General features: G+C 42.2%; 1 protein-coding gene across 2 annotated transcripts in view; it reads left to right on the top strand.

The window, feature by feature from the left end:
• Positions 1–13,831, top strand: part of LOC144784272 (uncharacterized) — a 491,196-nt gene that overhangs the window by 46,703 nt on the left and 430,662 nt on the right. Inside the window, exons 2-3 of one of the 2 annotated variants that reach the window (XM_078662941.1) lie at positions 2,532–2,653; positions 8,138–9,352. In XM_078662941.1, coding sequence (XP_078519067.1) covers positions 8,473–9,352 — 880 coding nt within the window. In that variant the 5' untranslated portion in view covers positions 2,532–2,653; positions 8,138–8,472. The remainder of the gene's footprint in view (positions 1–2,531; positions 2,654–8,137; positions 9,353–13,831) is intronic. The other variant, XM_078662942.1, reaches the window with a different exon arrangement.

The following is a 13,831-nucleotide window of genomic DNA, read 5'->3' as shown; positions in this document are numbered from 1 at the left end:
AGAGAGGAGGCATGCAGGGAAAGAAGTTAAGGCAAGAGGGAATCCAGGCCAGACTCTCCTGCTCTGGATTCATAATAGAGTGTGAAGAGGGTTATTAGATGACGTGCAATATTAGGATGTAAAACTGTTAACAAAAAAAACCTTTAGAAATAAACATTTTTACGCAATAAAGTGCTATAGTAGTTTGATGCACTAAAATCACTCTAACGCTGCTATGATTGGTTCCTGGCAGTGCTCTTTGCAACCAGACTGGAGATGCATATGAAGCGGTACTGATTCTCACAAGAATGAAAACTGGTCTAATGAACAGACTATATGTTTACAGACTCATCTATGAAACAGCAACTTTGTTACCCACAAAAACATAACTAAAACAGACAATAGGTCCAGGTCATAGTTGAGATTGCACACAACAACTTAAGACACCGAAGGGGAGACACACGGCGGGCAGGGGAGGGGGCGGAGCGGGGAGAGCGGCATGAGGGTGTGAAGCAGCCGGGGCCTTTGAAGTGAAGCTAAGCTTCACTTCAAAGGTGTGGGAGGAGTGTGGCTTTGGGAACAGATGGCGATTTGGTGATGTGCACGCGCATTTTAGGTCAATGCGCTTGCGCATTGACCTAAAAGCGCACGGGCACAGCACCAAATCGCCGCAGTTAGTTAAACTTTGTTTAAAGCCCTATAGTCTCGCTTCTCTCAATGCGCATTGATAGGTCACGAGACCTAAAAAAACACCTACTTACAAACAGAATTGCTTTAACTTAAACGAGGGCGAGACCTATTGCATTTTCAATGCTTGTTTTGTTGAAACCCACCCCGGTTAGTACTTCTGGCTTTTAAAAAATAAAAATAAAACCCTACGACGGGGTAAACACTGGCTGCATTATGGAACTTGTATTATGTTTTACTTTAAGCCTTGTTGCTCATGCTTATTCACATGCCACATGTATACGTAAAGAAGTAGCAAGCTAAATACGTTCCGTCCCTATACAGCTATATCATGTAATGAGAGAGTAATGCTTCTCTGGGTCAAACAGAAGCCCACTCTGTATGTTTTATTTAACTGGTGACAATAGATCTTGCAAACACCTGGGCTGTCAAGCAAGACTTAAGCATTGGCAAAGCCAATAGGTCTTGCCGAGGAGAACTATTGGCTTTGGCAATGAGGACAACATAGACACACAGGCTGTGTGGGAGCCGCTGGGAGCAAGCTCACAAACTGAGGGAGGGTTTGGGGTAAGCAACGACATGGACATCAACAGAGATAGGGCAAGTGAGTACAAGCAACACAGAAGAGGCAGGGACACAGAGGAGGTAGAAGTACACAAGGAGGGCCGAAAATGCTGTACTTTAGTAGAGTACTTAAGCCCAAAGACAAGTAGGACCTAAATTAAAAAATGGGCAGTGGAAGGACACAAGTAAAGCAGCTATGCTTTAGGTGATGAACAAACACGGGAAGAGGAAGGTACAGTACGCCAGCTAACCTGCAAGAAGTGAGTAAATGAGAGTGATAATGAAGCCATCCAATGGTAAATAATGGGTGGTGTCCAAGTGCATTGATGGAAAACAAAATGTCTGGAAGAGACAGCTCTATCACTGTCTTGGCAAGACTCAATTAGGAGGTAGCAATGGGGAGCTACCTTGAGGTCAAAGAATGGTAGGCAATGTGTGGGCTCCATGCCCCTCGTACAGCACAATGTCTCTCACAAGTGAGAGCGCATGCGCTGAACAGGTAAGACCTTAACAGTAGCAAGTCCAGCACCACACATGGCCAACAATGGTAATAAATACACCTTCCCATAAAAAATAATGGAGGTAGGGAATTAAATTCCTTTAATGTTAAGAAATATATCAAACGTAATTATTTAATTATAAAATATTTAATCTATTTTGAATTTAAAAATGTAATGTAACATTTTTTTATTAATATACACCTGCAGTCATTTTCATTCTATGCATCATTCTTTATTATTATTATTGCATATTTAAAACATTTTTTTTCTTTTGGTGGAATCTTCAGAAAAATAATTTAAATGTAATATATTAACACTAATTAAAGATTTATTTCAAAATTACGATAATAGTAATATAGCGTTGCCAGCCTCAGTGGCGTGCGTCCTGTGTCCCTGCCGCTGGGTGTCATAATAGTAATGTCATTTTTTTAAAATTTTGTTCTACATTTAAAATATATCAAATTTAATTTACCTTAATATTTAACTTAAACATATTCTTAATGCTTCTTTTCGAGTTAAATAATGTTTTTAATTTTCCCTATACTTTACCATTGTGTCATTTACAGTCGGATTTTGTGAATAAGCATTAAGTAGTAAAGTTCTCAAAAGTGTAAATTACTGAACATTGTATGTTACCTTTGCGAATCAGCCTCACTGTGATTTCATAAACTAGCTTCTAAAAGCGTTGCTGCCTTGTAGCTGCATGCACATTCAACTTTATTTAGACCTAAGTAGGATGAGAAATTCCAGTATGTGCAGTAACTCATTTTACCACATGTATTGGACTTCTTAATTTTGCAGGTATTACCTAGAGATATTTACTGCGAAACTGCCTGATAAATACGGATATCTATGTGGCATTCATCCTTCATATTAGCCCTCGTTTTACAAGTACCTGCGCGTATTAGGACTTTACACACCCGGTAAGAGCCTCAGCTTCTGTTTTTACAAAGAGTGCTACGTACCATCCAACCTCCATTTCAAGATAATCGTAATTAGACCACGCAGTGTTTTCACAATCCAATATCCAATATTATGTGAAAAATGAAAACCGAATTATTTTCAGATTTTATAGCAGTTACACTATCACCCTAAACTGCAGGGTCTACATTAGACGTGGTATTATATGCCTCGACTTTATGCTCTTGTTTATTAGTGAAAGATCAGCTGTCCAAATCCGTAGTATTCATTGCTTACTTTAGTAAAAAGTCTAAGGTTTTTTTTCATAACCAAGGCAATTTTTACCAGAGTTGACTGAGATCTCAGCTACATCATCGCTATGGTTTCCGACTATCAAGAGCCTGAGTGTAAAGGTATGGGATAGAATTCTGTGTAGCAGGCGGAAGGCGTAAATAGCTAACTGTGAGCACTTTTATGCTTTGGCCTGTATTCTCAAGCATGCTTTTACTTGTCTTCTCATTTTTGGTTTAACAAAACCAGACAGATGAGGAACATGAAACTGATTCAGAGGGTTAAACCCGTGTGCTGCTACCTGCTGACCAAGTGAACGAGCCTTGTTGCGACTCCTTCCTCCTACTGTAGTTCTGTTTTTGAAGTTTCACCTCCGTTGTTGAGCCCAGTTTAAGTCTGTTTTCATCTGACGATTGGCGATAGTGCAGAAGAAGGAATTCTGTTGCGTTATGTGTTTGCACTGCTGACCTGTTGGTGTGAGGTTCTGTGGTTTGGCAGGCTAATGGCAAATTGATGAGTTTTTGGGGGGATCGATTGAGTGAAAAGGAGCTGTAGTTTCTTATCTGGCGAGGCTGTATGAGGGTTCTATATGGCAAGAGGGTTTTCTGCAGCCTCTTTGGCGGTCAGTAAAAGTAACACTAACATCATATGGCATAACTTTTTAAAAATAAAAAAAAGTAACCACCAGAACCTAAACACAGTCAGCATGATAGGTCAATTCACACACAGAAATTGCAGCCACCGTGAAACCCCAGTGCATCCGCTACCAGCCCTGAATAGAATGAAATGACTGGTGCTAAAGCGCAGCATTGTCCATGGCAAACCAGGTAGGTAATCTGCCTGTCCTGTCTGCCATTGTTTGTTAAATTGTAATTACTACATACAAACCAAAGTGAATGTGTATTGATAGTTTCTGCTTCATAATGGTATTTTCCATCTACTCTATATGATTTTTTTGTATATAATTAAAACCGGAAACCACAAATCACGCCTTAAGCTTACCACCTCTCACTGTTTTGATTAGGTTGTGGAATTTTATACAATTTCTACTTGTCCAAGGGATGGGATGCTTCAAAAATCTACTTGTCTTTAAAACCATCAACGTGTCTTTTTTAGAGCAGTGAGGTAACAAATGATGGCAGTGTTCTCACATCAAAGCTCTGATATAATACTCTGATTGTGCAAGTGCTCATATAATATCCATCCATGTATTCTAGCTAGACTGTGATTTTGCTCCTTTTCTGAAATCTGCATCAGGGTTTGAAATTAGGCAGGAAGTGATAGTTCTATGGTTGGAATACTCTTGGGGTCTCCTACATACACACTTAACCCCTTCCATGCATCACGGTGGGCGTGTGCTGATGACGGCTGGGGACCGTCATGATCCCGCCCACTCTTCAAAATGGCCGCACAGCGCGAAAATTCGCACCGAGTGCAAGGGGTTAAATGTTACCCACTCCTTTTTGTACATATACCGTTGACAAGGGAAGGAGTAAAACGTTTTCTGTGGTATGAGTGGCAAGGGAGTGTAGGGAAACTGAACTAGCACTCATCAGTAGATTTTTGCACAAGCAGATATAATCGTGTTTGCTGATGCAGAAATTGGATTTGCAAAAGTTTGCTTGGGCTTCCAGACTGAGACTGAAAACTCTTGTTAAAGCCTGAAATCCGTAAATCTAAGTCATTGCAAAGGCATAAACCTGCAGGTGCACTTTTGTGACTTTCTTTAAGGACCAGGCCCCTAATTTGTTTTTCATATTACCCTTAACGCTTTTACATCAATTCCTCATTAATAATTTTTTAAGTATCGCTTACATCACACACCTTTTACTAAATGATTCCTCAGAGTAATGGGATTTAAAGTTACACAGTAGCTGAACAAAACGTTTCTTTATTTTGCATGTTTTTATAAAAACAGCAATTTTCCGTTTCATGCTTCTGGATGTATTTGCATGCAGTCAGGCGGCATAGTAACTAGCCTCAAGTTGTAAATTGTGCCAACGTGTACACATTTTTATACTGAAACCACAATCATTAATGCGAGCTGAGCTCACAGCATTTCCATACAGTGCACATTCTAATAGTAAAGACTTCATTTTAACTAATTATATATAGAGATTTGAACAACTTGCACAGATGGAGTCATATCATGCCTTAGTGACTGAGAATCATTTTTCACATATCCATACTGTGGTTCTTTAAACCTGTATCCAAAGAAGGGGCTTAGGTAACTTGTCCAGTGGACAAAACAAACATGAAAACTTTTTGACAATATGTAATGGGCAATGGAAATTCCACACCCCTGATCAATAAAATATATATATTCACTAAAAGTGACAGGGACTTTATAGTTCGGCTCAGATTTTACACACACAAAACCAGAGAAATTTAGCAGTTCTAATAAGCTGAGCTAACTATAACTTGGGTCTCCGCAATGCACTGCTTATGGCATTACATAACTCAAGACATGATCAGTGACATCACTGATGACATCTCAAATGACATCATCCACAGAATCTCTGATGCACCCACTCACACCACCATGTAACCTTTCATACACCCACTTCAATTTTCACACTACCATTCTCGAAAAGATTGACAAACCCATACCAGTACTTACATACTCACTCACTGCTTTATAGGCTACACACATCCACTGAGTCATCCAAACAGCCACTCGTACATCAACTCACTCACTAATTAAACCACTGATATATCTACTCACACAGCCACTCACACACACTGACACCAATAGAGCTACTCACACACCTACTCACTCATAGTCAATCACAAAGCCACTTACTCACATGTACAGTTGTACACACATCAATTCACTCATTCATACAGATAGTAACACATACTTACCCACCTATACAGTCACTGACACAAGCACACACTCACCCATACAAATTATCTCACAATCACTTACTCACAGATACAGTCACTTATATACTCCAACCCTAACCTATACTGCCTTTCACATGTGCAGTTACTCAACCATGTACCACTGACACATCCATTAACTCACGACACAGCCATATGCACACTCACTCACCCATACATACTTACGAACCCATACAGCTACTGATTCACCCACTCACTCATCCATGCAGGGAGTCACACTACCCCTCACCCACCCAAACAGACACTCATACACCCATACAGGTACTCAGGCAACCAATCAATAACCAATAGAGCCACTCATGTACCTACTCACTATCCTATGCAGCCACTTACACACCAACTGACAGACCGATACAGACACAAATGTAGTCACTGACCCATTTATTCACTGAGACATGTATAATCACTCACTTATACAGTCTGTCACACACCCACTAAATCATCCATACAGGGACTAATACACCCACTGATTCATTAAAACACCTTAGTGTGTATGTATATATTTAATACTTATAAATTGTTTTAGACCCACTCATAGTCACCGGATGATGTCATCAGTGATGCCACTAACCATGTCATGAGTGATGTAATATGTGAGGTCATTAGCAGTGCATTGCAGGGGTGCAAGTTATAATTAGCTCAGCTAACTATAACTGCTGAAATTCTCTGGTTTGTGTGTGTGAAATCTGAGCCTAACTATAATATCCCTGTAACCTTTGGTTTTTTTTGTGAAGGTTTTTTTATTTACATATCCTAACTATAGCAACCCTGTAACCTTTGTTTTTTTCAGTGAAGTAGCAATTGTGTAGAAAGGGATCGGGACTCTGACCAGCTCTCAGGAATCCTGCTTTTTAGGACTGACAAAGTACCAGGAGAGCTTCTTGGTCCCCAAGGTCCTTTAGTATCCAAGAGAACGTTATGCCCCAACCAGTAGTGTGCCAGGAGATGCGTTTACAGAGTGGTGCAGAAAGGGTGTGTGGCCTCCAAAGATCCCCTAGCAAACTGACTATGTGGGACTTGATGAAGGTAACATGAGTGATAGTTGGGCCCCCAAATACCCTCAATAACCAAGGGGACTTCATCTCCCAACTAGTACTATACCAGGAGGTGCGTTTGAAGAGTGGTGGAGAAAGGACGTCCTTAATGATTGCACAGGTTGTGCCTGTATGATTCTACGAGTGCCATTGCTGCTGAGCTTGACACCAAGGACCAAAATATTGTCTTGTTTTTTAGTGAACTTGGGCCCTAAGCCACAGGAGCCCACTGGTGTTACTTCCAGACGATGTAAAGTAACCACTGCAGTGATTGTCTGTAAACTTTGTTCTGCTGAAATGTGTATGTCGGGTTGAAGAAGATCACAACACACAATCTTCAAGTGTTTTTCATAAATATGCTACGAAGACAGATTGGCCACTATTGCCTCAAATTGTCTTCACGTAAATGCTGATATTCACACATCTATCCTCCCAGGACAAGGCCTCTGCTTATCTTAGTAATCTAGTAAATAATATGTGGCTATATACCATTCTTTGTTTGAAAAGAAAAAGTGCATTTATTTACCTTCAATAGATTTCTCCAGCATTGGTGTCATTTTTATGATCAAGTGCTGTGCCTCAGTCCTTATCCTTCCTAAAGTCTCTGGCCTTACTTTTCTTTTTATAAAGTATTTAAGAGGGTTCCAAAACTGACAACTGCCATGTCTCCTACAACCCAACTGTCCGTCTAGTAGGAGCAACCTCGATTTTGTGACTTATAAAAGGCCATTTTTAATAGATTTTTGTTCTTGAAATTCCTTCGTCATTATATGTCAGGTAGTGTATTTGAATAGGGATTTTGACCCAAATTTTCAAATTTGATTTTGTGTTATGGGTTCAAAGTTGACAGACGCTACCTCCTAATGGTCACTCCTCAGTGCCTAGAAGGTTTTATTCAGCATACCCAAATAGAAGAGCCATTATAAAGGTAAGTACGTTTTTATCTTGAACTCAAATGTGTTGGGCATGTGCTAACTTTTCGAAGTATTCCTAAATACACATTTTGTTGATTGATCATGTGGTAAAGCAAATTTGAAACGGAGTCTAATGTGTGAATAGAATCATTTAATTTATACAGAGAACTGAATTATTGGTTTTTGTATTTTTTTTTGGTCTAGACGAAACTGATGATTTTGGATAAAGTCTGCCTCAATGTTGTTTTGTGTGTTAAAGTTACCACCTCGTACATTATCAGACAGCATGGCCCACTTTGAGTACAATATGACATAAGAAATTCTCAGGTGTTAGTTCATCTTTTTTTTATTTTATATTTCACAGGAGGAAGTGAGTTGAAGTGCCATAACTACGAGACAGTTATTGTGAGTCATCGCTTTATCACTTTCCTTCTCATCGCCTCAGACCAATGTAAAAAGAGCTCTTCCTCTTCTCACTGAATGTTCACCACCACCGTGGGAAGTACATTGACTACTTGGTCTTGTGACTTTCATTCATGTTTGCCTGTGGATCGTAATGTTGCGTACTTCACTAAAATAAGTCTGTCCAACATCATTGTTGCTATCTTCAATCAACCTCTGTGGCAGTACATTACCCAGTGAAAGAAATCAAGAATGTGTCTCTGCTAAGATTCCCACGGAGACCCAAAGGATTTTGCCATGGAGTGCCTCAAAGTAGCATCTGCTGTTTGTTTCCTGTGGACTTTGCTGACGCATGTAGCTTCTCAGAATCTGATTAAGAATTCCAGAGACCAAAAGACCGAGCACCAGCTGCTTATCAACGAAGTCAATGCAGACAACCCAGGTCTGGACACCTCTGAATTTGTGGAGCTGTATCATACAAGTGGCCGGAAAGTCCCCTTAGATGGCTACTTTGTTGTCTTTTATAATGGAAAGTTCAATACAGCCTATAAAGTGTTAAATCTCAATGGTTTTTTTACAGATGAAAGGGGATTCTTCCTTGTAGGGTCCTCAACTGTGACTCCGAGTCCATCTGTGGTTTTAGCTCCCAACACCATCCAAAATGGGCCGGATGCAATCGCTTTGTATCAAGGCATGGGTGTATACAGAGAGAACATGCGGGTTATCAGCGACGGGTTAATTGATGCCTTGGTGCACAAATCCAAAGACACTGATAAGGCAGATGTTTTAATCAGTGTTTTGACTCCAGGTAGGGAGGCTTTCTTGGAGGATCCTCTGTTCAGGATTACGGATGAGTCCATTGAACGATGCCTTGGCCCTGATTCCCAGTGGACTTTCCAAGTTTCTGCTCCATCCCCAGGCAAGGAGAACCACTGCGGCTCTTCTCCTACGTGGAACTCCTCGTTGGCCATTGTTATCAATGAGGTTAGCACCGTGTCCTCCCATGGGGAATTTGAATTTGTGGAGCTCCAGGGACCACCATCAGCCCATTTAGAAGGCTTGGTGTTGGTACTTCTCGATGGAAAAACTAAACAAGTCTACTTCTCCATGGATATTCAAGGGAAGACTTCTCTAGACGGACTGTTTCTAATTGGACCTGCACATCCCAAAGTTGAAGGTAAGGACTGAAAAACTAGACTTTCAATATTGGTAAATAATTATTCAATCATTAACCTCTGTCTTGGCATGGTCTTTACATCAAATAGTAGAATAATGTTAATGTTTGCATTGTGTTATACGATTCTGTGACAGTGCACTTATCGTTACAGTCTAATGAACAAACCTAGTCAACATTTTTGGTCTGGAGTAATTTCTATGTCTGCATGTTCCACAATAAATGTTGTACTCTATGGGAACTGATCCCCAATGTTTAATTTGAGTTGGTGCTTGCAAGTGGGGCCCACAGGCATTGATTTTTTGGGGTGACCAATACTTATTTTTCCTCATTATACTTTGACCCAGAGTAAGAGGGAAAAGCACAAAAAGGGGAACATAGGAAGATAAAGATTGAAAAATAGTGACAAATAAAGAAAGCAAGGGTGAGGTGAAAGAAAGAGAGCATGCAAGAGTGAGATAAAGGGGCATGTAGTTTCCAGTGGTGGGTGAAGGAGGCATGAGGTGGATTCAAGAAATTGCAGCCTTGGTATTTGGCGCACCTGACCGTCGATAGCACTAGCCGCAGGGTTCTGAGCAAAGCTTTGCATTCCAAATCTTAGAGCCTGGTTCAGATCTTGGTGGGCAGGTTACTCTGTCACACCAGTGACGGATATCCCTTCCGCCGAAATATAAATCCAATAGGATATATAAAATGGGATTTATATTTTGGCAGACAGTTTACTCTGTCACAATGGTGATGGATATCCGATCTGCCAAGATCTGAATCAGGCCCTTAATCTTTTAAAAATCGAGCACTGCTGATCCCCCCCCCTTTCGATGGGTCACAAAATAAGTAAGAAGGTGGAGTAGTACATTTTCTTTTAGTCCTTCATTATAAGTAATATATTTTAAATGAGGAGGAATGTTTAATTTAAAACAATTGAGATCATGTGAAAAAATGTTGTTTAGACTTTCGAGGTTTTGAAGTCAGAGGTATTTACCCAGGGAAGGACGTACAGCACACAGCTCCATCCCCATTTCAAATAACATGTTGCTGTGTGTGAAGTGTTAGTCGAACCGCAGAGCATTTCCAATGCTAAATCTTTTCAAAACCAACAACCATGTAATGGACCCACAGCTCATTGAGCAGAACATAAACACCATAGAGAGGCGTAATAAATAGAACGTATCACCCATAGAACATCATCAAACCCCATATGCAAGGTTAGCACAATAATGTTGAAATACGTAGATGTTAGCGGGTTTGCATACAATAGAACTGTAAAAAATACACGGTTGTTAATGGTTAAAAGGATAGAGTGATCCATAGGGCACATTTTCAAAGTGAGCGCTAAGCCCTTTACCACAGTGTGGACCCAAATACTTTAAAGTTTCGTTTTTTTCATACATTTAAACTCCTGACTTTGTGTGTGAGTTAAAGTTGCATTTGAAAATTCCATTGCATAGGACTTAAAAGCAAATTTTACTTAATGTAAATTAATGTCTCATCATTTTAAGTATGGCTAGGGTTCAAAAGGAACAATCTTTATGAATTCATTTTCACTTGCATTGTGATCTCCCAAATAACACCCTTGAGGTACTTGTTTTCTACATTTGTATGAGGTGAAAACTTTAGATTGATTTGCAAAAGAAAGATCCTTAATATGTATTGATTGTGAGCTATTTGGATGATGATTCTTGTGTGTGGGCATTTTCAGGATTTGGACTGGTTGGGATTCCGGAAGGTTAGGGAATGATCTGCTTCTAATCTGCTCCTGTATATGTACAGTCTTGCATCACTGTTTGTATAGTGCTTTCTGGTGGTTGAGTCAGCAGTGACCACCAAAATAGAACAGACACATATGGGTACACTGACGTATGAAATCTTTAAAAACAAAACTGACTACGATATATTCCTTCTCAATTTAACTATGCCTAAAGGCAGCATGGACACCAGATGGAAGGCAGAGAGCTGGACAATGACTCATTACGTTTTTCGAGTAGATATCTAGAAAATAAATATGAAATCACACGATGAGTGTGCGCCAGGCCCAAATGGTCTAACCCAAACATTATTTAAAAAGAATCCAAAGTTTGGGGCTGATAGGCTCATTGTGCTATTTACCCACATTTTACACACATACAATTACAGAGTCCTGGAGGGGTTCGATAATACAGCCGATCTAGAGTGAGGATACAACCAAGCCTAAAGATTTGTCTGATTGCATTGCTTGATGCTGAAGCTAAAAGCTTTGTAGACCTGCTGCTGTCAGACCCTGGTATCTGGGCAAACAAACAAATAATTACCCCCTGAATCAGATTGGATTCTGTCTGAACAAGGGCTATGTCTCACATCTGATGGCCATCTCCATGTTGCTGGCAAATTCAGCCAAGGTGCACTTGTGTCTCCATGCCTGTTTCATTGATTTTTAGGGCGGCATTCAACAGAATCTCAAGAAAGCACCTCTGGAAAAAGTTAAGCATCTGGGTTGGTCCGTAGAGCCTGTTACGAGCGATTGAAATTCTGTATTCTGAAACCAGGCTGCGTTTGAAACTAGGAGATTGCACCATCCTTTCAAGGAAGACATTGACCATGGCTGGCCTTCAGCAGGGTCGCGCCCTGGACCCCTGCTTTTTAGGTCGAGACTAGCGTAGGCTGCGCGCATGAGCAGTCTCGCTTCAAGACTTCATGTCTCAGAGTAGCGAGGGTAAACCCCGCCCCTCTTCTCCACTGGCTGGCATCCATAAACGGCGGCCAGCCATTGGAGAAGAGGTCTCTGTGACATCATTGTCTCGCTGTAAGCCCCGTCCTTTTCAGATTGAGGGGCGTGTTTTTTTAGTTTCTTTCTCTAAAGAAAAACACGCCCCTCAATCCGAAAAGGACGGGGCTTACAGTTCCTTATCTTCCATCTGTTTCGCCCCATAAAGAAGATAAGGAACCTTTTACCGCAGCATTAAGTCGGCTGGCAAAGAGAAAATTACGACAGATGCCTTATTTTCTTCTTGCGCGTCTCTCTCCCCTTCACTCCACCCGGACTCTATTCCCTCACTCAACTCCTCTCCTCATTCATTTTATCTACTTCAGTGTCCTTCGTGGCCCCCCGCCTCCCCCGACCCTTCCTACTTTCCCCCTCAGCCCAATGTTTTTCTCTCATCCCTTCTCTCCTGTGTTTCTCCCACAGGCACAGGAGAGGAAGCGCGGGGCGCGAGCTCCTGCATCCTCTTAAACAGACAGGTGCTCGCGCTTCTACTCGGTTAAAGAGCAAGACTTGACGAGTCGGGAGGAAAGAGAACAACCTCACACGTCTTGGGAGAGGGAGTGGTTATCGTGTAATCCTCATTTCGGGGAGGTGTCACACAGCACGATCCCATTCTTTGAGTGAGGGAGTACTGGGAATAGCGTGCAACACCGTGCTGTCTTATAGCCTTGCTATTAAAGGCGGCCATTTTAGACAAGGCTCCTTACCTGGCCAGTCCTCACTGAGTCTGAACAGAGAAGGAGCCTTGGATGAAAGAGGTTCAGAGCGACCAACGAGTACCACAGCGCATCGCCAAAGCTGGGCTTGCTCGGATTGTGAAGGTTCAGACTAGGGCACTATTTTGGGCCGTTCCAGACCAGTGTCTTTACAGTTCTCGTCTTTGTCTGCCTTTTCTGACCTGTCCCTCCCTCTGCCACTGCTGATGGGCGAGTACCGCAGGTTTCCCGCCTTCTCCCCTGTGGGGATGGGGCTCTGTGCGTATCACTGAGCATCTGCTGATGGCGTTTATTCATCCGGCGCATAGGAATTAAACACAACCTCCCCGTCTCACTTTCCCCACTGCCCTACCCTCCCCCCTCCCTTCTCACCAGGACTGCTTCAGCGTCCTCGCTTTCCTTCTTGTCTGCTTTCTGCATGCTTCATCTTTGCTTCCCTAACGCCTCTTCTTGTGGGGCGCTGTGTGTGTGTGTGTGTGTGGGGGGGGTGGGGGGGCTCTGTGTGTGTGTGGGGGGGCTCTCTGTGTGTGTGGGGGGGGCTCTCTGTGTGTGTGTGTGTGGGGGGCTCTCTGTGTGTGTGGGGGGGTGTTCTGTGTGTGTGTGTGTGTGTGTGGCTGTGTGTGTGTGTGACGCTGTGTGTGTGTGGCTCTCTGTGTGTGTGGCTCTGTGTGTGTGTGTGGCTCGCTGTGTGTGTGTGTGGCTTTCTGTGTGTGTGGCTCTGTGTGTGTGTGTGTGACTCTGTGTGAGTGTGACTCTGTGTGAGTGTGGCTCTCTGTGTGAGTGTGGCTCTCTGTGTGAGTGTGGCTCTCTGTGTGAGTGTGGCTCTCTGTGTGAGTGTGGCTCTCTGTGTGAGTGTGGCTCTCTGTGTGAGTGTGGCTCTCTGTGTGAGTGTGGCTCTCTGTGTGAGTGTGGCTCTCTGTGTGAGTGTGGCTCTCTGTGTGAGTGTGGCTCTCTGTGTGAGTGTGGCTCTCTGTGTGAGTGTGGCTCTCTGTGTGAGTGTGGCTCTCTGTGTGAGTGTGGCTCTCT

This window comes from Lissotriton helveticus, chromosome 10 (genome assembly GCF_964261635.1).
Source record: "Lissotriton helveticus chromosome 10, aLisHel1.1, whole genome shotgun sequence".
Classification (NCBI taxonomy): domain Eukaryota; kingdom Metazoa; phylum Chordata; class Amphibia; order Caudata; family Salamandridae; genus Lissotriton; species Lissotriton helveticus.
Note: the sequence above shows the minus strand (reverse complement) of the source record. Positions and strands in the feature narration are given on the sequence as shown.